The 25,123-nt window shown below is 38.2% G+C and overlaps 1 protein-coding gene across 1 annotated transcript in view; it reads left to right on the top strand.

Annotated features, from left to right (window-relative positions):
- Positions 1-969: 969 nt before the first annotated feature.
- Positions 970-25,123, top strand: part of LOC118026222 (histone-arginine methyltransferase CARM1-like) — a 182,563-nt gene continuing 158,409 nt past the window's right edge. The window contains exons 1-2 of the mRNA XM_035028970.1: positions 970-1,081; positions 12,175-12,315. Of these exons, the coding sequence (XP_034884861.1) occupies positions 970-1,081; positions 12,175-12,315 (253 nt within the window). The remainder of the gene's footprint in view (positions 1,082-12,174; positions 12,316-25,123) is intronic.

Below are 25,123 nucleotides of genomic sequence, written 5' to 3'. Positions count from 1 at the left end.
AGCCCTGTCTTGCATTTCCCACGTACCTTCCCATTCTCTTCATTTCTTTTCTGCTGTTAACACTTGACCCCTTTCAACCTGAATCAATCAATCCATTTTCAGTTTTTACTCACCAAGCAAGAGCCTAGGATCGACTCTTTCAAACACAAAATTCTCCAGAGGAGAGAGAGAAGCCATGATGTATCATTTATTACTATTTTGTCGTATCTCACAGGAAATTGTGTGGTTAATACGATCAGCATGGATTCCTAATTTTAATATTAGATTTTTTGGAGTTTCATAATCCTGTCCTTTTTCCTTTACATTCCTTTTCTCTGGTTAAAGTTGTTAGAAATAATAACTGCACAGTTATCTATATACTTTATTCCACCTATAGAGGTGCTGCTTATACAATCATTGTTTAGCTATTTCTAGAAAACATATTCCTTAGGTAGGCTAACTTCATATTTCTAGATCGGAAAATACTAAAAGTGTCACTTAGCAAAGAGTTGGCATCAATGCCATATTATTAATTGACACAAATGCCATGAGTACTCTTCTTTCCAGGACTTTATATATAAAAATCTATTTTAGAAACTCTGTTCTAGACCATGCCTGCTATCTGATGTTCTTGGTCAACTAGCACTGTAGCTTTCATATGGAAGTTGGACTTTTGCATTTGCAAGGGCTGAAAGAGGGGGTTGCCTATGTGGAGCAGAAGAGAAATACTGCTTAATAGAGCCAAGAGCAATTCTCTTGATCTTATCCTGTGGCATTTTCCATGTTTACCCATAAAATGGATAGAACATGGATTTCTTTGTGTGTCTTTGGGAGTCTTGTCAGATGAGGCTAGGTGGAAGATAAAACAGACATCTGGATCACCACCATCATGATTTTCTTTGAGAAGCTTCTGGGAGAGCAAGTGGCTTTTTCTCAGGGAGGGAACACCAAGGCTCTGGGCTTTTCTAAAGCTGCCTAAATTTTGTGCACATGGACTTAACGCTACTTGTGACTTTGCTGCTACCAGCAGATCAGGCCTTGCCCTTTGACGAAGTAAGCAAAGATGTCCCCGATGAAAGCAAAGTTCAAGAGCAAAATGACAGTAAGTATACAGAAGCACCAGCCTTCTGTACGACTGAAAAGATTAAAGGAGGTGTTTGTAAAGAATCAGAATGTTCTGCAAATGTACTTCTTATTAATGGTAATAATAACTTGATAGACATAGCCCCTGAACCTTAGTACAGTGTATGTTGGATATGATCTCCACGTCACCCCTACTTGTCATCAGTGTGATTGTACTTCATGATCTTGGATTATTTATATGTGTTCCCAGCAGTTCTTCATTGTATTCCTTAATTTTTCTGATACAGATTCTTTAAATTTAAAAAGACACATTTCTCAGTTGATAAAATACTTTACTATAAGATAGCTGCACTTTAATACTGCTCACATTAGTTAACAGAAGCCAACTAGAATGTTTGTTTTATGAACTAACATGGTCTAAGATAGGAAAGGAAATGAGTACAAGTTGTAAGATTAGCAAACAGAAAACATGAGAAAAGCTTCATTTCTATGAATGATCTTAAAAATGAGAATTGAGATAATACTTGGATACATTTACTCCTAAATCAATATTTTTGAATGAATAAACTACCAATTAATATCTAATACATGAGAGAATTAAAAGAATGAGATTGTGGTAAAATACACTAGTGATGATGGTAGAGTGTCTTTTATTGGATTGCTTGTATTTTCTTTTTTTTTAAATTAACATATAATGTATTATTTGTTTCAGGGGTACAGGTCTGTGATTCATCAGTCTTACCCAATTCACAGCACTCACCAGAGTACATACCCCTCCCTAATGTCCATCACCCAGACACCCCATTTCTCCCACCCCTCTCCACTCCAGCAACTCTCAGTTTGTTTCCTGAGATTAAGAGTCTCTTATGGTTCATATCCCTCTCTGGTTTCATCTTGTTTCATTTTTTCCTCCCTTCCCCTATGATCCTCTGTCTTGTTTCTTAAATTCCTCATATCAGTGAGATCATATGATACTTGTCTTTCTCTCACTGACTTATTTTGCTTAGCATAATACCCTCTAGTTCCATCCACATTGTTGCAAATGGCAAGACTTCAATTTTTTGACAACTGCATAATAATACACACACCCCCCCACACACACCACATTTTCTTTATCCTTTCATCTGTTGATGGACATCTAGGATCTTTCCATAGTTTGACTATTGTGAACATTGTTGTTATAAACATTGGGGTGCAGGTGCCCCTTTGGATCGCTACATTTGTATCTTTGGGGTAAATACCCACTTGTACAATTCCTGGGTCATAGGGTAGCTCTATTTTCAACTTTTTGAGGGACCTCCATACTGTTTTCCAGAGTGGCTGCACCAGCTTGCATATCCACCAACAGTGTAGGAGAGTTCCCCTTTCTACGTATCTTCGCCAACATCTGTCGTTTCCTGACTTGTTAATTTTAGCCATTCTTACTGGTGTGAAGTGGTATCTCATTGAAGTTTTGATTTGTATTTCCCTGATGCTGAGTGATGTGGAGCACTTTTTCATGTGTCTGTTGGCCATTTGGATGTCTTCTTTGCAGAAATGTCTGTTCATGTCTTCTGCTCATTTCTTGATTAGATTATTTGTTCTTTGGGTTTTGAGTTTGATAAGTTCTTTATAGATTTTGGATACTAGCCCTTTATCTGATATGTCATTTGCAAATATCTTCTCCCATTCTGTCGGTTGTCTTTTGGTTTTGTTGACTGTTTCCTTTGCTGTGCAAGAGCTTTTTACCTTGATGAAGTCCCAATAGTTCATTTTTGTCCTTGCTTCCCTTGCCTTTGGTGATGTTTCTAGGAAGAAATTGCTGTGGCTGAGATCGAAGAGGTTATTGCTTGTGTTCTCCTTTTGGATTTTGATGGAATCCTGTCTCACATTTATACCTTTTATCCATTTTGAGTCTATTTTTGTGTGTGGTGTAAGGAAATGGTCCAGTTTCATTCTTCTGCATGTGGCTGTCCAATTTTCCCAACACCATTTGTTGAAGAGACTGTCTTTTTTCCATTGGACGTTCGTTCCTGCTTTGTTGAAGATGAGTTGACCATAGAGTTGAGGGTCCATTTCTGGGCTCTCTATCCTGTTCCATTGATCTATGTGTCTGTTTTTGTGCCAGTACCATACTGTCTTGATGATGACAGCTTTGTAATAGAGCTGGAAGTCCGGAATTGTGATGCCACCAGCTTTGTTTTTCTTTTTCAACATTCCTCTGGCTATTTGGTGTCTTTTCTGTTTCCATACAAATTTTAGGATTATTTGTTCCATTTCTTTGAAAAAACTTAATGGTATTTTGATAGGGATTGCATTAAATGTGTAGATTGCTCTAGGTAGCATAGACATTTTCACAATATTTGTTCTTCCAATCCATGAGCATGGAATGTTTTTCCATTTCTTTGTGTCTTCCTCAATTTCTTCTTGAGTATTTTATAGTTTTCTGAGTACAGATCCTTTGTCTCTTTGGTTAGATTTATTCCTAGGTATCTTATGGTTTTGGGTGCAGTTGTTAATGGGATCGACTCCTTAATTTCTCTTTTTTCTGTCTTATTGTTGGTGTATAGAAATGCAACTGATTTCTGCGCATTGATTTTATATCCTGCCACTTTACTGAATTCTTGTATCAATTCTGGCAGTTTTGGGGTGGAGTCTTTTGGGTTTTTCACATAAAGTATCATATCATCTGCAAAAAGTGAGAGTTTCGCTTCTTCTTTACCAATTCGGATGCCTTTAATTTCTTTCTGTTGTCTGACTGCTGTGGCTAGTACTTCTAGGACTATTTTGAATAGCAGTGGTGACAACGGACATCCCTGCTGTATTCTTGACCTTAGGGAAAAAGCTCTCAGTTTTCCCCCATTGAGAATGATATTCCCTGTGCATTTTTCATAGATGGATTTTATGATATTGAGGTGTGTACCCTCTGTCCCTACACTGTGAAGAGTTTTAATCAAGAAAGGATGCTGTACTTTGTCAAATGCTTTTTTTTTGCATCTGTTGAGAGGATCATATGGTTCTTGTTTCTTTTATTAATGTAGTGTATCACATTGATTGACTTGTGGGTGTTGAACCAACCTTGCAGCCCAGGAATAAATCCCACTTGGTCATGATGAATAATCTTTTTAATGTACTGTTGGATCCTACTGGCTAGTATTTTGGTGTGAATTTTTGCATCCATGTTCATCAGAGATATTGGTCTGTAGTTCTCCTTTTTGATGGGGTCTTTGTCTGGTTTTGAGATCAGGGTATAATGCTGGTCTCATAAAATGAGTTCCATTTCTATTCTTTGGAACAGCTTCAGAAGAATAGGTATTAATTCTTCCTTAAATGTTTGGTAGAATTCCCCTGAGAAGCCATCTGGCCCTGGGCTCTTGTTTGTTGGGAGATATTTGATAACTGCTTCAACTTCCTTACTGGTTATGGGTCTGTTCAGGTTTTCTATTTCTTCCTGGTTCAGTTTTGGTAGTTTATACCTCTCTAGGGATGCATCCATTTCTTCCAGGTTATCTAATTTGCTGGCATCTAGTTGCTCATAATATGTTCTTATAATTGTTTGTATTTCTTTGGTGTTGGTTGTGATCTCTCCTCTTTCATTCATGATTTTATTCATTTGGGTCCTTTCTCTTTGTTTTTGATAAGTCTGGCCAGGGTTTTATCAATCTTATTAATTCTTTCAAAGAACCAGCTCCTAGTTTCGTTGATCTGTTCTACTGTTCTTTTGGTTTCTATTTCATTGGTTTCTGCTCTGATCTTTATTACTTCTCTTCTCCTGCTGGGTTTAGGCTTTATTTGCTGTTCTTTCTCCAGCTCCTTTAGGTGTGGGGTTAGGTTGTGTATTTGAGGTCTTTCTTGTTTTTTGAGAAAGGCTTTATTGCTAAATACTTTCCTCTTAGGACTGCCTTTGCTGCACCCCAAAGATTTTGAACAGTTGTGTTGTCATTTTCATTTGTTGCCATGCATTTTTTAAAGTCTTCTTTAATATCCTGGTTGACACATTCATTCTTTAGTAGGATGCTCTTTAGCCTCCATGTATTTGAGTTCTTTCCGACATTCCTCTTGTGATTGAGTTCTAGTTTCAAAGCATTGTGGTCTAAAAATATTCAAGAAATGATCTCAATCTTTTGGTACCAGTTGAGACCTGATTTGTGACCCAGGATGTGATCTATTCTGTTCCATGTGCACTAGAGAAGAATGTGTATTCTCTTGCTTTGATCTTCTGCTTAGATGATCTGTCCATTGCAGTGGGTGGGGTGTTAAAGTTCCCTACTATTATTGTTATTGTTGATGTGTTTCTTTGATTTTGTTATTAATTGGCTCATATAATTTGCTGCTCCCATGTTAGTGCCATAGATATTTACAATTGTTAGATCTTCTTGTTGGATAGACCCTTTAAGTATGATGTAGTGTCCTTCCTCATCTCTTATTATAGTCTTTGGTTTAAAATCTAATTTGTCTGATAGAAGGATTGCAACCCTAGCTTTTTTTTTTTTTTTTTTAAGATTTTTTTTATTTGCGAGAGAGAGAATGAGAGACAGAGAGCATGAGAGGGAGGAGGGTCAGAGGGAGAAGCAGACTCCCCGCTGAGCAGGGAGCCTGACGTGGGACTCGATCCCGGGACTCCAGGATCATGACCTGAGCCGAAGGCAGTCGCTTAACCAACTGAGCCACCCAGGCGTCCTTTTTTTTTTTTTTTTTTTTTAAGATTTATTTATTTGACAGAGAGAGACACAGCGAGAGAGAGAACAGAAGCAGGGGGAATGAGAGAGGGAGAAGCAGGCTTCCTGCTGAGCAGGGAGTCTGATGTGGGGCTCGATCCCAGGACCCTGGGATCATGACCTGAGCTAAAGGCAGACACTTGATGACTGAGCCACCCAGGCGCCCCCCCCCAGCTTTCTTTTGATATCCATTAGCATGGTAAATCGTTTTCCATCCCCTCACTTTAAACCTGGAGGTGTCTTTGGATTTAAAATGAGTTTCTTGCAGACAGCATATCAATGGGTCTTATTTTTTTATCTACTCTGATACCTTGTGTCTTTTGATTGGGCATCTAGCCCATTTACATTCAGAGTAACTATTGAAAGATATGAATTTAGTACCATTGTATTGCCTGTAAAGTGACTGTTACTGTATATTGTCTCTGTTCTTTCTGGTCTATGTTACTTTTAGACTCTCTCTTTGCTTAGAGGACCCTTTTCACTATTTCTTGTAGGGCTGGTTCATGGTTTGCATATTCTTTTAGTTTTGTCCTGGATGCTTTTTATCTCTCCTTCTATTTTCAATGGCAGCCTACCTGGATATAGTATTCTTGGCTACGTATTTTTCTCATTTATTGCTCTGAATATATCATGTCATTCCTTTCTGGTCTGCCAGGTCTCTGTGGATAGGTCTGCTGCCAGTCTAATGTTTCTACCATTGTAGGTTACAGATCTCTTGTCCCAAGCTGCTTTCAGGATATTCTCTTTGTCTCTGAGACTTGTGAGTTTTACTATTAGATGTCAGGGTGTTGACCTATTTTTATTGATTTTGAGAGGGGTTCTCTGTGCCTCCTGGATTTTGATCCCCATTTCCTTCCCCAAATTAGGGAAGTTCTCTGCTATAATTTGCTCCAATATACCTTCTGCCCCTCTCTCTCTTCTTCTGGGGTCCCAATTATTCTAATGTTGTTTTCTTTATGGTATCATTTATCTCTCAAATTCTGCCCTTGTGATCCAGTAGTTGTTTATCTCTCTTTTTCCTCATCTTCTTTTTTCTCCATCATTTTGTCTTCTATATCCGTAATTCTCTCTTTTGTCTCATTTATCCTAGCAGTTAGAGCCTCCATTTTTCATTGCACCTCATTAATAGCCTTTTTATTTCGACTTGGTTAGATTTTAGTTCTTTTATTTCTCCAGAAAGGGATTCTCTAGTATCTTCTATGCTTTTTTTCAAGCCCAGCTAGTATCTTTATAATCGTCATTCTGAATTCTAGTTCCGACATCTTACTAATGTCTGTATTGATTAGATCCCTGGCAGTCGGTACCGCCTCTTTTTCTTTTTTTGAGGTGAGTTTTTCCATCTTGTCATTTTGTCCAAAGTAGAATAGATGAATGAGAGAACAAAATGGTAAAAGGGTAACAACTACCCCAGAAAAATATACACTAAACACATCAGCAGAGACCCGAAACTTGGGGGGAAAGAAACGAAAAAAAAAAAAAAGAATATGACTAGGCTGGTGAATAGAATAGAGCCACACTAGATTTGGGGTGTATTTTGGTCTTTTAGAAGAAATTGCCTCCCAAAATTTTCAAGAAAGAAAAACTTATATTTGTACAGAAATAAGGGTAAATACAACAAAGGGTTGGAATATGACTGTAAAGATGAAAATTAAAAAATATATTTTTTAAAGATTTTATTCATTTGACAGAGAGACAGCGAGAGAGGGAACACAAGCAGGGGGAGTGGAAGAGGGAAATGTAGGCTTCCGCTGAGCATGGAGCCTGATGCGAGGCTTGATCCCAGGACCCTGGGATCATGACCTGAGTCGAAGGCAGCAGCTTGACCAACTTAGCCACCCAGGCACCCCGAGAAGTAAACATTATTTTAAAAAAGGAATTGATATAGTGGTCCATGATTCATTGTTTTCTTATAACACCCAGTGTTCCAAGCATTACGTGCCCTCCTTAATACCTGTCACTGAAAAACTAATGATGTATGGTGACTAACATAACAATCAAAGTAAATTAAATTAAAAAACAAAAAGGAATTGATAACATAAGAAGTTGGTTGAAAAAAGAATGAAAAAAATAAAAAAAGAGAATGTGATCAGGCAGGAGATGAGGACAAAGTCATACACTAGATTTAGGGTATATTTTGGTCTGTCAGAAGAAACTGTATCCCTAAATTTTAAAGAAAGAAAAACTTATATGTATACAAAAATAAGGTTAAATACAATGAAGGGATAGAATATGACTGGAAAAATGAAAATTAAAAAAGATTTTCAAAAAAAGAATTGATAGATGTTGGTTGAAGAGGGAAAGAAGAGGGTGCCTGGGTGGCTCAGTTGGTTAAGCGACTGCCTTCGGCTCAGGTCATGATCCTGGAGTCCCTGGATCGAGTCCCGCATCGGGCTCCCTGCTCGGCAAGGAGCTTGCTTCTCCCTCTGACCCTCCCCCCTCTCATGTGCTCTCTCTCTCTCATTCTCTCTGTCTCAAATAAATAAATAAAATCTTAAAAAAAAAAATCTTTAAGAGGGAAAGAAGAAAAATTCAACTAAAAAAATAGAAAAAAAAATAAAGAAAATTAAAAAAAATTAACTTTGAAAGACTAAGGAATCATGGGAAAAAAGCCATGAATTCTATGTGCAGTATTCCCCTAGCGCTGGAGTTCTGCCGTTCTCATTGATCGGTAAGCTTGGTCTTGGCTGGCTGTTCTTGCTGATCTTCTGGGGGAGGGACCTGTTGCCATGGTTCCCACATGTCTTTGCCGGAGGCGGAATTGTCCCGCCCTTGCCCTCTGGGCTAAGTAATCTGCTTGGCTTTGCTCTCGGGAGCTTTTGTTCCCTGCAAGCTTTCGGTACAGCTTTGGAGGCCGAGAGTGAAAATGGTGGCCTCCCAATCTCCACCCCGGGTTGCTGAGAACTTAGGGCCCCACTCCTCAGTGAGTCCCAGAGAAAAGCAGTCAGTCACTCCCGTCTCCCCGGTCTCCCGCTGTACTCCATGCTCCTCCGGCCTGTGACCGAGCGTTTCTGTCTCTGGCCCCCAACCCCGAGTGGAGTCTCCAAACCCAGCAGATCCCTGTGATGCACTCCCGCGCCGCCCCCTCCTGGGAGAGGAAGGGGAGTCTCCCTGGATCTGCAGCTTGTGGGGTACCTGCTGGAGGAGCAGTGGCCCAACTGTGCCACGGATCACGGTTTATGGCAACCCCGAGCTGAGAGCCCGTGCCTTGGCTCAGTCTCTGCAGCCGGCTTCCCCACTCTGATCCCTGGGAGCTCTGCTGCAGTCAGGCACCCTCGGTCTTTCTGTGACCCCAAGGGTCCTGAGACCCCACTGTCCCACGAGGGTTCTCCCCCCCCCCCCCCCGCTTAGCCACTGGAGCGACGTCCCTCAGTGCAGCAGACTTCTAAAAGTTCCGATTTTGTGCTCCGCGGCTCTATCACTTGCCAGTAGGGGCCAATGGAGGCCCCCTTCCCTGCCGTCTATTCCCCCGAATATCGCCTCAGATTCACTTCTCCACTCATCCTACCTTCCAGAAAGTGGTCGCTTTTCTGTTCAGAGAGTTGTTGCTATTCTTTTCTTTGATGTCCTGTTGAGTTTGTAGGTGTTCAGAATGGTTTGATAACTATCTATCTGAATTCCTGGGACCAGACGAAATATAGGTCTCCTACTTGTCAGCCATCTTGCTCCTCCCCTCCTGGATTGGGTGTATTTTCTGATTGTTAAAAACAGCGTCATAGAAAATTCAAACAAGGCAGAACGTTATAAAGGGAAAAATAAAAATGATCCCAGGTCTCTCCATGCACAGGAAACCACTGATGACATGTGTGTATCTTTTTCAACAGCTCTCTGTGAAGATAAACACACTTAATTTCTACATTAACATTATACATGCTGTTTCGCCGCCTGAACATGGAAGCATCATGTTCCATTTAACCAACCATGTACACAGTGGTAGACTCAGCTTCTTTGCATTTTCTTGCAATAGTAAACAACTCTAAGATGAATGTCCTTGACGATACACTCATCCACACTTGATAAAGTACATCCTGAAGGAAACGATTATGAACAGAATGTCTAGTAAAGAATATATAGACTTTACATTTTGAACCCTATGGGCAGAATACCTCCCAGAAATACAGAAATTTATGCTTCCAATAATTGCTCTTCACCGTTGTCTCATACCCTGTCCAGTATTTGATATTGTTAGTATATATTTTTAAACTGTTGACATTGAGAGAGAAAAATTTAGACCTCATTCTTTTATTACACATTTCTTTGAATATTACGGCAATTCATTATTTGCATTCTTTTTGCTATGGGCATTTTTCCAGTCCACTACCTACTGATCCCTCTACTAACTTTTCAATAAGGATGCTTGTTTTTTCTTATTTTTTAGAGTTAATTGTATCTTGGGGATATTCAGTCTTGGTTGGGTGTGCTGAAAATATTTTCCCAGCTTATCATTGCTTTTCAATTTTGTTTTTAAAGTAATTAAAAAAAATTTTTTTTGCCAAAGTTAGATTTAAAAAAAATTAAGTAGTTACCAATACTTACTGGATTTTATGGCATGCTTAAAAACACCTGCTCCTCCCATATTTAAACAGAGGGTCAGAGAGGATGAAGAAAAGAGGATATATGGGCAAGGATTTTGCAGTGTCTGAAAACAGCAACTCAGTTCATACCCTAATCAAATCACAACTGAACAAACAAATAATAGCAAAACAAAGAATTATGACCATATCTGGTTTAGGAGAACTGAACCAGAGAAAGTTTGAAGCTTTTTATCTATTCTGGGATGGCATTCAATCAATATATGGAGAAATGCTTTCACCAATTCAAAAAATATTTATTAAGTACCAGGTACTGTGCTGGGCTTTGATTCAGAGGAAAAAAGATAATGATTTAAAAAAAGAAAGTAAAATCGCCCCTGCCTGCAAAGAGTTCACAGACTGCAAGGTACTGTGGAAGACTAACATTCATCCCTCATCCTACTTCAAAACCATAAGAAAACAATTGGTAAATGCAGAAAATCCTGATATCTTGGGGGGGGGGGGACCATTTCTTGTGATTTAAAGAAAATATATTGTATAAAAGAGCTCCAAGCTCCCTTCTTCTGCATCTATTCATGGCTGCCTCTCTGCAAGGAGACACTGATGCCTTTGAGACACTGACTGGGCTGTAATAGTTAAACCTGTAATCATGCTTTATGCCAGGAAAATGTTTTCAAAACATCTGCACTATTTAACCAGCCAAGATGTTTTGTGAAAAATATCTGTGAAAGCTTCCATCAGGAAGTATTCATTCATTTGAAGTAATGGATGAAAATATTTGAAAATATTTGGTCATCTTAACTCTGTGTGTGTATGTGTGTTTTGAATGTGTGTGTATGAATGTGCCACATACTTGTATAATAGTAGAATTTTATATATAACTATGTTTTAAAGTTAAAACACTTCCTGTATTTGATTTCGTGAGGGAGAATGGAAAACATTAAGTATGGGAACTAAGATCTACTTTATAATGAAATGACCATAGTCCCTTATCATTTTAATAGGATTTTAGAAATTATTTTTACCTTTATTATTCATTCTTCACAAAAAGCTTGGGAAATAAATATTAATATTTTCATTTTGCATAATGCAATAATGTCGCTGAGTGTGAATAGGTGATTGAAGTCCCTACATTAGTAAATATCAGAGATGAAAACCAAACCCCGAGTTTATTACTTTTGTCACCACTCTACAGCTGCCCCAGTGCTCAAGGCCTGCTTAACTTGTAAAAGGAGGAATAGCGAGTTTCTTCCCAATTATCTATGTATGAACCTGATGAGAGCCTAGCCACTCACTGCAGGCCCTGCTTGCAGAAACCAAGCACCCTCTGTATTGTGCTTGCCTTGGCATAAGGTGGTAAGAGCAAGAGTGGGCTTTGGAGTCAAATTAAATCTTGGGTTTTAATTCTGGTTCTGCCACTTACTAGCCGTGCATATTTGGACCTAAACTCTCTGCCTAGTCTTTACCTAAAAACACTGGCAGGGACAGTATTTACAATGAAGACTGTGTGAGATCTCTGGCACATAGTAGGTGCTCAAGAATCACACCCAGAGGGACATTACCTGGACTCTCCTGGGATGCCGTCAAGAGATACAAAATGCTATGGGGAATACAGGGTTTAAAGGGAGTGGGGCCCTGGACATAAAGGCAAGAGCCGGTAAGAGTTAGTTTTGCTCTCTGTGCTAACCCATTTGCAAAGAATCAGTATAGGGCCATAGTTAAATTCCTCTTTTATCTTAGATCCTCATATTCCCTTACGTCTCACAAGGCATTATATTAAGAAGAAGAAATGGGGAGCCTTGAAAAAAGGAGAGAAATGTAGGGATGGCGTTACTGAACCTTTTTACAATGCTCAAAAATGGATTTTCCTAATCCTTTTTAATTTTTTTCGCCCTTTATAGCCGATGGCGTCTGTGTCTTTAAATGCTTACTCAACAGAGACACTGAATGTTGCCGCGTGGGCAAGGAGTCCATCTTGATTACTCTGGGATATAACAGTGCTTTGCTGAAGTTTGAATCTCCAACTGGTAAGTTTTGTGCCTGTCCTGACCCCTTCCTTGAGGACAAGTCTCCTGATTGGTTGACTTTGCTGTTACTGATTGGTTGGCTTTTGGCAGTGTGTTTCCTGATGTGAGCTCTCCTGGATTGATAGAATGATTTGAAACTGGTGCTGGCGCTTACTTGATCCCATGGCTAGGGAATAACCAATCTTTTCCTAGACTATGAGCATGTTTTTATTCTTGACCCCCCCCCCCCACTTTGGTCGTGGCTGGCCACCAAGGATGGTCCCAGTCTTCATCGCTCTTGTTGTTTCTCCTTGACGATGAGATTGTTTGCAGAAATGTGATTTTTCAACTTGAGTGTCATTCAGAATGATTCCATTTTGTTTTTTACCTTTGAATCATTGGTTGATCATTTTTAGACTCTAGACAACAAATATCAAGCAAGCAGGGAGGTAAACTAAAGTATAACCAGAAGTGTTTTAAGAAAGGAAAAAAAGGCACTTTGGAAGAGATCAAATCTGATAAATTAAGGCTAACAGTAACAATGCCTTGGGTCTACCTTAGATGGGGTATGTCATTTCTTTAACTTGATTATAAATTGATTCTTTGTACTTACGGTGTTAATCCAGACAATGTGAAGTATTAACAATGGTACATGTTCTCCTCTGGTTAGCTAAAATATCATAAGCTTATATTTCATTATCGATAACTCCTTGGGATAAAGAAATTAACCTGGTTTCTTGTTTTGAAATTCCACTCAGACAGGCGTCACAGAGTGAGGAATTTGTTTAGGACATGTCTGTCCATCTATCCATCCTCTCTTTATCCATCAGTCCGTCTTATGTTTATGCTGCATTTTGGAGTAAATTATAATAACCAATACATTTTCCACGATGTACGTCCAGCTGCATATCATTAACTAGAATTCAAAATTTTGTTTCTAATTTTTTTCTATTAAGATTAAATTAATGTACATTGAAACGCACAAATCTCCTAAAAGTTACCTCATGCCGTTTCCCAGTCACTCCTTACTCTTTTCCTTCCAGGGGCAGTCACTGCTCTGGTTTTCTTCTAACCATAGATTAGATTTGCCTTTCCTAGAACTTCCTATAAGTGGGATCATTCAGTGTATACTCTCTTTAATAAGGTCACTGAGCATATTTTGAGATATCTGTGTTGTTGCTAGTATTATAGTTTGTTCACTTTTATTACTAAGTAATAGTCACACTTTGTGTATCCATTCTCATTTTGGTGGATATTCAGACTGTCTCCAGGTCTTGGCTATCATGAGTAAGGTTGTGATTAATATTCTCATACCAATCATTTTGCATCCATATATTTTTTTCATTTCTTTTAGATCAATACCTGTGGGTAAAATTTCTGGGTCATAGAATAAGTGCATGCTTAGTTCTATAATAAATAGCCAGAATTTTTTCTAAAGCAGTTGTACCATCCATATACTTCCACCAATAATGGATGAGAGTTGTTCTACATCCTTATCAACATTTGGTCTTTCAGTTTATTAAATTTGTTTTCCATTTTGTAAAAAATAAATAATTAAATAAAACTTTCTCCGTTTTGGTAGATGTGTGGTTGAATCTCACTGTGGTTTTAATTTACATTTTCCTGATGCTTAATGATATTAAGCAGTTTTTCATGGGCTTATGAATTCAAATCATTTACTTGTTACTAACTGGTTGTTTATCTATGGAGTGTTCTTTATGTATCCAGGACACCAGGCATCTGTCAGACACATAATTCATGCATGTTATCTCCTAGCTTGGAACTTGCTTACTCATTTGCATAATGATGTCTTTCGTTGAGAAGAAGTTTTCAAATTTGGTGAAGTCATTTTTTCCTTATTGCATTCTGTATCCTAAAAACCTTTCCTACTCTCAGATAGTGAATGATTTCTCCTGTATTTCCTTCTAGAAGTTTTAAAGCTTTAGCTTTTGTATTTTATTATTTTTTTGTATTTATTATTATTTTCTAATCTCTTTTAATTACTTTTTATATGGTGTGAGGTATGAGGCCAAGGATTACTTTTAGAGCATATGGATATCCATTTATTCTAGCACTGTGTATTAAAAAGGCATTTGCAAGTCAAATGATTGTGTACAGACTTGATCTATTCTAGAGCTCTCTATTCTGCTCCACTTATTATCCTTAGGCCAGTATCACATTGTCTGGATTACCTTTATTTTTTTATTTATTTATTTTTTTATTCTTATGTTAATCCCCATGCATTACATCATTAGTTTTAGATGTAGTGTTCCATGATTCATTGTTTGTGCATAACACCCAGTGCTCCATGCAGAACGTGCCCTCCTCAATACCCACCACCAGGCTAACCCATCCTCCCACCCCCCTCCCCCGCAGAACCCTCAGTTTGTTTTTCAGAGTTCATCGTCTCTCATGGTTCATCTACCCCTCCGATTTCCCCTGCTTCATTCTTCCCCTCCTGCTACCTTCTTCTTTTCTTTTCTTAACATATATTGCATTATTTGTTTCAGAGGTAGAGATCTGAGATTCAACAGTCTTGCACAATTCACAGCGCTTACCAGAGCACATACCCTCCCCAGTGTCTATCACCCAGTCAGCCCATCCCTCCCACCCCACCCCCCACTCCAGCAACCCTCAGTTTGTTTCCTGCGATTAAGAATTCCTCATATCAGTGAGGTCATATGATACATGTCTTTCTCTTTTTGACTTATTTCGCTCAACATAATACCCTCCAGTTCCATCCACGTCATTGCAAATGGCAAGATCTCATTCCTTTGGATTACCTTTAAAGTAACAGTTGAAGTCTGATGGTTTAAGTCCTCTAACTTTCTTTTTTGTCAAGGTTGTTCTGGATCTTCTTGCTCCTTTACATTCCCATATACATTTTATAATTAAGTTGTCAATTTCTATACAAATGCTTGCTCCAGTTAAGATTGAGATTGATCAATTTGGTGAGAATTGTCATTTTAACAATATTAAGTCAGTCATTGGCAAGCTGAAGACAGCTCATACTAAATCACAACAGACAATTATTAAATTTTCAGAAATTTGATAACTTGACATTGGCTAGGGTGGAAGAAATTAGTAAAGTCCCATGATGTTTTGTGGGGAGGGAGTTCGTTGTTAAATGATTACCAGCATGCCATTATTTTCAGTCCAGGAATATGGTATTTCTCTCCATTTATTTAGGTCTTTAATTTTTCCGCAGAAGGGGAACATTTTGTAGTTTTTAGTGTTGAGGTCACACACAACTTTGACAAATTTATCCCTAAATATTTTATGTTTTTGAATGTACTATAAATAAAATTTTATAAACTCACAACTGTTTGCTGCTGGTATATAATAAATAAATAAGATAAGTAAATAAATTTATTTTAAAAAATTCTGTATGATTAATATACAGTGTTATATTAGTACAATATAGTGATTCAACAATTCTGTACATTATTGAGTGCTCATCATGATAAGTGTGCTTTTAATCCCCTTCACCTGTTTCACCCATCCCCCCACCCACCTCACCTCTGATAATACTCAAGTTTGTTCTCTATAGTTAAGAGTCTGTTTTTTGGTTTGTGTTTTTTTTCCTTTGTTCATGTGTTCTGTTTCTTAAATTTCACAAATGAGTGAAATCATATGGTATTTGTTTTGACTGACTTATTTCACTTAGTATTATACCCTCTAGATCCATCCATGTTGTTGCAAATGGCAAGATTTCATTCTTTTTTAATGGCTGAGTAATATTCCATTATATATATATATTTATATATATATATATGTATGTATATGTATATATATATCTCACATTTTCTTTATCCATTCATCTATAGATGGACACTTGGGCTGCTTCCATAATTTGGCTATTGTAGATAATGTTGCAATAAACATAGAGGTGCATGTATCTTTTGAAATTAGTGTTTTCATATTCTTTGGGTAAATATCCAGTAGTGAAATTAGTGGATCATCTGGTAATTCTATTTGTAATTTTTTGAGGAATGTCCCTACTGTTTCCCACAGTGGCTACACCAGTTTGCATTCCCATCAGCAGTGCATGAGGGTTCCATTTTCTCCACATTCTTGCCAACACTTGTTGTTCCTTGTATTTTTTATTTTAGCTCTTCTGACAAATGTGAGATGATACCTCTTTGTGGTTTTGATTTGCATTTCCCTGTTGATGAGTGATGTTGAGCATCTTTTCATGTGTCTGTTGGCCATCTGTATCTTTTCTTTGGAGAAATGTCTATTTGTGTCTTCTTCCCACCTTTTTTTGTTGTTGTTGTTACCTTTTTTTTTATTTATTTTTTATTTTTTTTTAAAGATTTTATTTATTTATTTGAGACAGAGAGAATGAGAGACAGAGGGCATGAGAGGGAGGAGGGTCAGAGGGAGAAGCAGACTCCCCGACGAGCAGGGAGCCCGATGCGGGACTCGATCCAGGGACTCCAGGATCATGACCTGAGCCGAAGGCAGTTGCTTAACCAACTGAGCCACCCAGGCGCCCTTCTTCCCACCTTTTATTTATTTATTTATTTATTTTTAAATTTCTTTTAAAGATTATTTATTTTTGACAGGGAGGGGGTGAGTGTGCAAATCAAGGTGGGAAGGACCAGAGGGAGAAAAATCTTCAAGCAGACTCTCTGCTGAGTGCAGAGCCCAACGTGGGGTTCGAGCTCATGACCCATGAGATCATGACTTGAGCTGAAACCAAGAGTCAGAAGCTTCACTGACTGAGCCACCTAGGCACCCCTTGCCCACCTTTTAATTGGATTATTTGAGTTCTGTGTTGAGTTGTAGAAGTTCTTTATATTTTTTGGGTAGTAAACTGTTATTGGACATGTCATTTGCAAATATCTTCTCCCATTCAGTAGGTTGTCTTTTAGCTATGTTATTTCTTTTGCTGTGCAGAAGCTTTTTATTTTGATGTAGTCCCAGTAGTTTGTTTTGCTTTTGTTTCCCTTGCCAAAGGAGACATATCTAGAAAAATGTTGCTACAGCTGATGTCAGAGAAATTACTGCCTATGCTGTCTTCTAGCAGTTTTATGGTTTCAGGTCTCACATTTAGGTCTTTAATAGACCTAATAAATTTGAATTTATTTTTGTGTATGGTGTAAGAAGTGGTCCAGTTTCATCCTTTTGCATGTTGCTCTCCAGTTTTCCCAACACCACTTGTTGAAGAGACTGTCCTTTACCCATTGGATATTCTTCCTTGCTTTGTTGAAGATTAATTGACCATATAGTTGTGGATTCATTTCTGGGCTTTCTATTCTGTTCTTGTGTCTATCTGTGTGTTTTTGTGCCAGTACCATACGGTTTTAATCACTACAGCCTTGTAATATAACTCGAAGTCTGGAATTGTGATACCTCCAGCTTTGGTTTTCATTTTTAAGGTTGCTTTGTCTATTCGGGGTCTTTTGTAATTCCATACAAATTTTAGGATTATTTGTTCTAGGTCTGTGAAAAATGCTGTTGGTATTTTGATAGAGATTGCATTAAATATACAGATTTCTTTGGGTAGTATGGACATTTTAGCAATATTTGTTTCTCCAATCCATAAGCATGGAATATCTTTCCATTTGTTAGTGTCATCTTCAATTTCTTTCATCAGTGTTTTAAAGTTTTCAGAGTACAGGTCTTTCAGCTCTTTGGTTAAATTTATTCCTGGGTACTTTATTATTTTTGGTGCAATTGTAGGTGGGATTGTTTACTTAATTTCTCTTTTTGCTCCATTATTACAGAAATGCAGTGGATTTCTGTATTATATTGATTTCGTATCCTGCGACCATACTGAATTCATGTATTGGTTCTAATAGGTTTTGGGGGAGTCTTTAGGATTTTCTGTGTATAGTATCATGTCATCTGCAAATAGTGAAGGTTTTACATCCCAATTTGGATGCCTTTAATTCCTTTTTCATGTCTGATTGCTGTGGCTAGGACTTCCAGTACTAAGTTGAAAAAAAGTGGTGAAAGTGGACATCCTTGTATTTTTCCTGACTTTTGGAGATAAGCTCTGTTGATCTTTTAAAAGAACTAGCTCCTGATTTCATTGATCTCTTCAATTTTTTTTAAAGTTTATATTTCATTTATTTCTGCTCTAATTTTATCATTTCCTTCCTTCTCCTGGTTTTGGATTTTGTTTGTTCTTTTTCTAGCTCCTTTAGGTGTAAGGTTAAATTATTTAATTGAGATTTTTCTTGTTTCTTGAGGTAGGTCTGTATTGCTGTAAACTTTCCTCTTAGAACAGTTTTGTTGCATCCCAAAGATTTTGGATGGCTGTGTTTTCATTTTTCATTTATCTCCATGTAATTTTTTATTTCCTCTTTGATTTCGTGGTTGACCCATTCACTGTTTAGTAGCATGTTATTTAGCCTCCGTGTATTTGTGTTCTTTCCAGATTTTTTATTGTGGTTGATTTCTAGTTTCATGGCATTATGGTCAGAAAAGATGTATGGTATGGCTTCAGTGTTTTTGAATTTGTTGAGACTTGTTTTGTGGTTTAATATGTGCTCTCTTCTGGAGAATATTCCATGTGCACTTGACAGAATGTGTATTTTGCTGTTTATGATGGAATGTTGTGAATATATCTGGTAAATCCATCTGGTCCAATGTGTCATTAAAAGCCATTGTTTCTTTGTTGACTTTATGTTTGGATGATCTATCCATTGATGTAAGTGGGGTGTTAAAGTCCCCTACCACTACTGTATTACTATCAGTTACTCCCTTTATGTTTGTTATTAGCTGCTTTATATATTTGGGTGCTTCCATGTTGTGGGCCTAAATATTTACAGTTCTTACATCTTGTTGGATTATTCTGTTTATGATTATGTAGAGTTTTTCTTCATCTGTTGTTACGACCTTTGTTTTAAAGTCTGTTTTGTCTGATATAAGTATTGCTACCGAGGCTTTCTTTTCACTTCCATCTGCATGATAAATTCTTTTTCATCCCTTCACTTTGAATCTGCCTGTGTTTTTAGGTCTGAAATGAGTCTTTTGTAGGCAGTCTTGCTTTTTTATCCATTCAGTCACCCCTGTCTTTTGAATGGAGTGTTTAGTCCATTTATATTCAGAGTAATTTGATAGATATGTACTTATTGCCATTTGGTTACTTATTTTATGTTGTTTTGTATTTCTCTGTTAACTATCTTCGTTTGCTTTCTTCTCTCTTCTCTTGCTGGCTTTCTTTAGTGATATAGTTGGATTCTTTTCTTTATTTTTTGCATATCACCAGTTTTTGAATTGTGGTTACCATTAGGTTTATAAATGACATCTTAGGCATATAGTAGTCTATTAAGTTGATGGTTGCTTACTCATTCTAAAAGCACTAAATTTTTACTCCTCTTGCCCCCACCTTTTAGGTATATGGTGTCATACTTTACATTCTTTTATTTTTTTGAATCTCTTGACTGATTTTTATATATATAATTAATTTTACTGCTTTTATGCTTCATATTTTACTCCTGCTTATAGTCTTTCCTTTCCACTCCAGAGTCTCCTTTGACATTTGTTGTAGGGCTGGTTTAATCGTGGTGAATTCCTTTAACTGGGAAGCTTTATATCTCTTTCTATTCTGAATGATAGCCTTGCTGGGTGGAGTATTCTTGGTTGTAGGTTTTTTTTCTTTCAGCACTTCAAATATATCATGCCACTCCCTTCTGGCCTGCAAAGTTTCTGCTGCAAAATCAGCGGATAGCCTTCTTGGGCTTTGCTTGTATGAAAATGTTTTCTTTTCTCTTGATGCTCTTAAAATTCTCTCTTTATCAATACTTTTTGCCATATTAATTATTATGTGTTTTGGTGTGGACCTCATTGGGTTGATTTTGCTTGGGGCTATCTGTGCCTCCTGGATCTGGATTTCTGTTTCCTTTCCCAGATTAGGGAAGTTTTCAGCTTCTATTTCTTCAAATACATCTTCTGCCCCTGCCCCCTTCTCTTTATTCTCCTTTTGGGACCTCTGTAATGCAAATGTTACTATGCTTGATGAGTTCCCTTAATCTATTTTCATTTTTTTTCCCTCTCTCTTCTTAAGCTTGATTGCTTTCCATTACTCTGTCCTCCAGGTCACTGATCTGTTCTTCTTGCCTTAGTCTACTATTTATTCTCTCTAGTGTATTTTTAATGTCGGTTATTGAGTTCTTCATCTCTGATTGGTTCCTTTTTATGTTTTTTATCTCTTTGTTAAGAGTCTCACTGAGGTCCTCCGCTCTTTTCTCAAGTCCAGTGAGTATCTTTTTGACCATTTCTTTAAATTCTCTATCAGACATATTACTTATCTCTGTTTCATTTAGGTCTCTTTCTTTGATGTTTGTCCTTTTGTTTCATTTGGGACATATTTCTGTGTTGCCTCATTTTGTCTAACTCCCTGTGTCTGTTTCTATATGTTAGGAAAGTCAGCCATGTTTCCTGCTCTTGAAAGTAGTGGCCTTATGAAGAAGAGGTCCTGTAGTGCCCTGCAGTGCAGTGTCTCCTGTTCATCAGAACCTGGCACTTCAGGGATGTCTTGTATATGTGTTGCATGTACCCCACTTTTGTGGCTGAGCCCCTTTTTCCTTCATTCCAGTAATGTGCAGTGGCTTTCTTTGCTGTTGTGGGTGTGCCTTGTTAGTGAGCCAGTCTGGGGTGCATTGGTCTTGAATTGAGTCAGATCAAGGTGTTTGCCAGAGATGCAGTAGCACCAGACTGCAGGGGCACTTTCCCTGTGTTGTTCCCTGAGATGATCTTGTTGGTAGGTGGGACCTGTAGTCATACCAGGTGTCTGCCCCCAGCCCAGCGCAGGGGCCTGAGTTGGACTGGTGTGTGTGGTTATCTTCCCTCTCCCTGGGGCAGAAGTCAGTTTGGAGTGGTGCTGGCCCCTATTAGGGCTGCTTACACACTACCACATTTGTGGCACTGCTTTGAATGGACTCCTATCGAGGGTATGATTGAGGGAGCAAATCTTCAGGAGAATGTGGAGGTGGGGCATGTGTCTGCTATGGGAGGAGGCTGAGGTGAAGGGAGCAGTTCCACAGGAGAGCACTGGGGTGGGGTGCATGGTGTTAGCAAGGTTTGCATGGGAGGACATCAGCAACCTCCCAGGAAAACTGCTGAGGCCAGGTTGGAGGGGTCAGACCTGAAGAAGCACATTGGAAATTGTTAGCAAGCTAGGTGGAGAGTATTCCCACGTGTTCATTCCTGCAGGTGTCCCTGTATCTAGACTATGGGGTGGGGGAGGAAAATGGCACCCGACAGCTCCTTAGTTCTTGGAGAAGTCTCCCAAAGATCCCTGCCCCTTAAGCACAGGCCCTGAGATTAGCAAACAAATCTCTCTCCTGTACACCCCAGGTGTCTTACAAACTGCTGCTTCTGTACTGTATCTCAGCAGGGTTGTTTGTTGTGCTCTCTCTTTAAGGGCAGGGACTCAGTTTTCTATCACCTTCAGGCTCTCCCAGAGCTGAACCTGCTGATTTATAAATTTCCAGGTGTTAAGACCCACTGATTTTAAGAACTTGAGAAGTTAAGCCCCTCTGATTTTCAAAGCCAAGTATTATGGGGATTCATACAGATCTCTTGTGCCCAGGGTGGCTGGTGTGATCTGTTTCTCTCCCTTCTCCATGCCTGCAGTGTCCCTCTCTCCTGCAAACAGTCCTATGGGTCTGTTTGGTTCCTGACCTTGTCTCCACATTTCTTACCCTCTTCAATGTGGCCTTTTCTCTACATTTAGCTGTGTAGAGTCTGTTCTGCCAGTCTTCAAGTCATTTTCTGGGTTATTTACCCTGATGTGGTTGTTAGCTAGTTATACCCATGGGACAAGTTAAATCCAGGATCATCCTACTTCACCATCTTCTTTGGATGTCTCTGATTAATTTTTAATATTAATGTTGGATACCACAACCTTTTATATTCACTTGCTAGTTCTAGTATATTTCAGATTCCTTAGAATTTTTTCTTTAATCTGTCATCTGCACAAAGAGATAGCTTTACCTATTTTCTGATCTTTATGCCTTTTGTGTTTTTTCTTGAGTGTTTGAAATTCTTATGACTTCCAGTACAGTTTTTTTTTTTTAAAGATTTTTATTTATTTATTCATGAGAGAGAGAGAGAGAGAGAGAGAGAGAGGCAGAGGGAGAAGCAGACTTCCCGCAGAGCAGGGAGCTCGATGCGGGACTCGATCCCAGGACTCCGGGATCATGACCTGAGCCAAAGGCAGACGCTTAACCATCTGAGCCACCCAGGCGCCCGACTTCCAGTACAGTTTGACTGGACCTGGGAAAGCAGTTGTCCTTGACATTCTCCTAATTGTAGGGGAAAGTCCAGTTGTCACCATTTAGTATAATGTTTGTGGTATATCTTTTGTGGCTGCCATTTATCACCCTGGGGCAGTTTACTTCTTGCTGGAAGTTTTTATCATAACTAAGCATTAGGTTTTGTCAAATATTTTTCTGGATCTGTTGAGATTATCACATTCTATAAATTTAGTGAATTACTTAGAATGAAATAGTTTGTATAGAATTGGTATTATTTCTTTGTCAAATTTTTGATAGAATGCACCTGTGAAAGTCACTGGGGCTTAAGGTTCTATTAATGGAAATAAAATTTATGTAATAGACATAGGACTCTTCAGATTTTCTTCTTGTGTCAATTTGACATTTTGTATTCTTTTATGGAATTGTTCCATTTCATCTAAGATTTCAGATTTACTGGAAAATTTCTTCATAGTTTACATGTTATCCTTTTAATTTAAAATATCTATAATAATTTCTCCTATTTTTTCCTGATATTGTTTATCAATCTCTTTTTTTAATCAGCCTAGCTAGAGGTTTATCAGTTTTGTCAGTCTTTTCAGCAAATCAGTTTGGTTGCATTATTTTCTCTGTTGTTTACTTATTTCCTATTTTGTTGATTTCTGCTCTTTATAATTTTCTTTCCTCTTGATGCTTTGAGTTTACTTTGCCCTTTTGCTTTAACTTCTTATAGTGAAATTAATTTTACTTTTTTATTCATTTCTAATATAATTTCTTGAAGTCATTAATCTTTCACTAATTATGACTTTACTTATATAACCAAACTTTTATGTGTTGCATCTTCATTATCATTCAGTTCAATTACATTATAATTTTTCTCTGATTACTTTTTTGGTCCCTGAGCTATTGAGAAGTATTTTAATTTTCATGTACATGGGAATTTTGTAGATATTTCTCTGTCATTGAAGCTGGACATTATAAACGTTTTGCTATCGAGTGTCTGGATTCCATTGCCTTCCTTTAAGGAGTATTGAGGTTTGTTCAGACAGGTGGATTAGCTAATTTTAGGTCAGGTTGATTCTTCTGAGACTTGTTTTTTAGCTTTGCCCTGGCTGGCATAGGGAAGTCTTTACTCTAGGTCTAGTTTAGACATGTTACTAAGGGGTGTCCAATCCTTGGTTTCTACTCTTACATCTCAAGTATTCAGCAAGGTTTCTGGCTGAACTATAAACTCTCCTCACCCTGTGTTATCTCTGGGAATTGTTCAGCTTAGAGCTCTTTCATAGTTATTCTTTGCCTACTGTGGTTTTGACCATCTTGTGGAAATCTACCCTCCACATGTTTTACTTAGGATTTGTTCAGCTAGAAACTCAAGGGGAGCCCTATGCAAAAATTTTTTAGTTCTTTCTTCGTATGAGAAGAGCTTTCTCTCGAGTAACCTGCTTTAGAAATTCCAGCACCTTGTCTTCCTGCATGCCAATCTCTGTATCTTCAACTCAGCAAGACTACTGTGTTCTGTTTGGCTTTCCATACCATGTGCTGCAGTGTAGATAGAGTCTCTCAACAGAAAACAAGGCTAATTGTAGCAGTTTCATTTGTTTCCCTTTTTCTTTCAGGGATCACAGTTTTGCATTGCTTGTTTGTTCTGCAGTGTCTGACAAGACTGTTTCAGATATTTTTCCAGTTTTCTTGTTTCAGTGGAAGGTAAAGTATGATACCAGTTAATCTGTCATGATTATGAGTAGAAGTGCTCCCTATTTCTTTCAAAAGAAAGTAATTCACAAACTCTGAACGCTCCAGATTCTTGGGCAGTAGTAATGGGTATTCATGAAAAGCCAGAAGCAATCAACATCTTCATTACTTTGGTATACATTCTAGCTCATTCATACAGTTGTTGTACAACCCGTAAATCAGAGACTTCTGTTCTGCAAGTCAAGCAAAACAAGTTTCAACTCATAAAATATTTGCAAACATTTCCTTCCTTTCTTTTTTTTTTTTTTAAGATTTTATTTATTTATTTGAGAGAGAGAGAGAGCACAAGCAGGGGAAGCAGCAGAGGTAGAGGTAGAAGCAGGCTTCTGGCTGAGCAGGGAGCCCAACTTGGGGCTCAGTCCCAGGACCCCGGGATCATGATCTGAGCCGAAGGCAGATGCTTAACCAACTGAGCCACCCAGGAGCCTCCATTTCCTTCCTTTCAATGGTAATCTTTTTGACTTTGATATTTCTATAACATATGCAAATGACATATTTCCATGATCTTCATGTATCTTCCTGTGATCTTCAAGGGTATTTCAAAAGATTGGCCACAGACACAAAGAGTTACAGTTACAGACCATATTACAAAGCCATCTGTTTCTGCCAAGAATGGTGAAGAGTGATATTTTATCTGACTTGCAAGCTAACAAGTTAGTTTGCCACTGTTTCATGAGTGCTAACAGAAGACACAAGATTCTTGCCTCAGAAGTAAAGACTTTATGACTCAGAGAAGGAACAGTAGCCAGAGTGTCAGCATACTGTTGGTTCTCTGAACTCCAATAGCCACAGGCAGATGCAGAAGATCAGATGGGCATCTGTACATGCAGTGGAATGCATTACAAGAGAGGAACACTAAGCTGGGA

This window comes from Mirounga leonina, unplaced genomic scaffold, assembly GCF_011800145.1.
Source record: "Mirounga leonina isolate KUSES-001 unplaced genomic scaffold, KU_Mleo_1.0 Mir_224, whole genome shotgun sequence".
In the NCBI taxonomy this organism is placed as follows: Eukaryota; Metazoa; Chordata; class Mammalia; order Carnivora; family Phocidae; genus Mirounga; species Mirounga leonina.
Note: the sequence above shows the minus strand (reverse complement) of the source record. Positions and strands in the feature narration are given on the sequence as shown.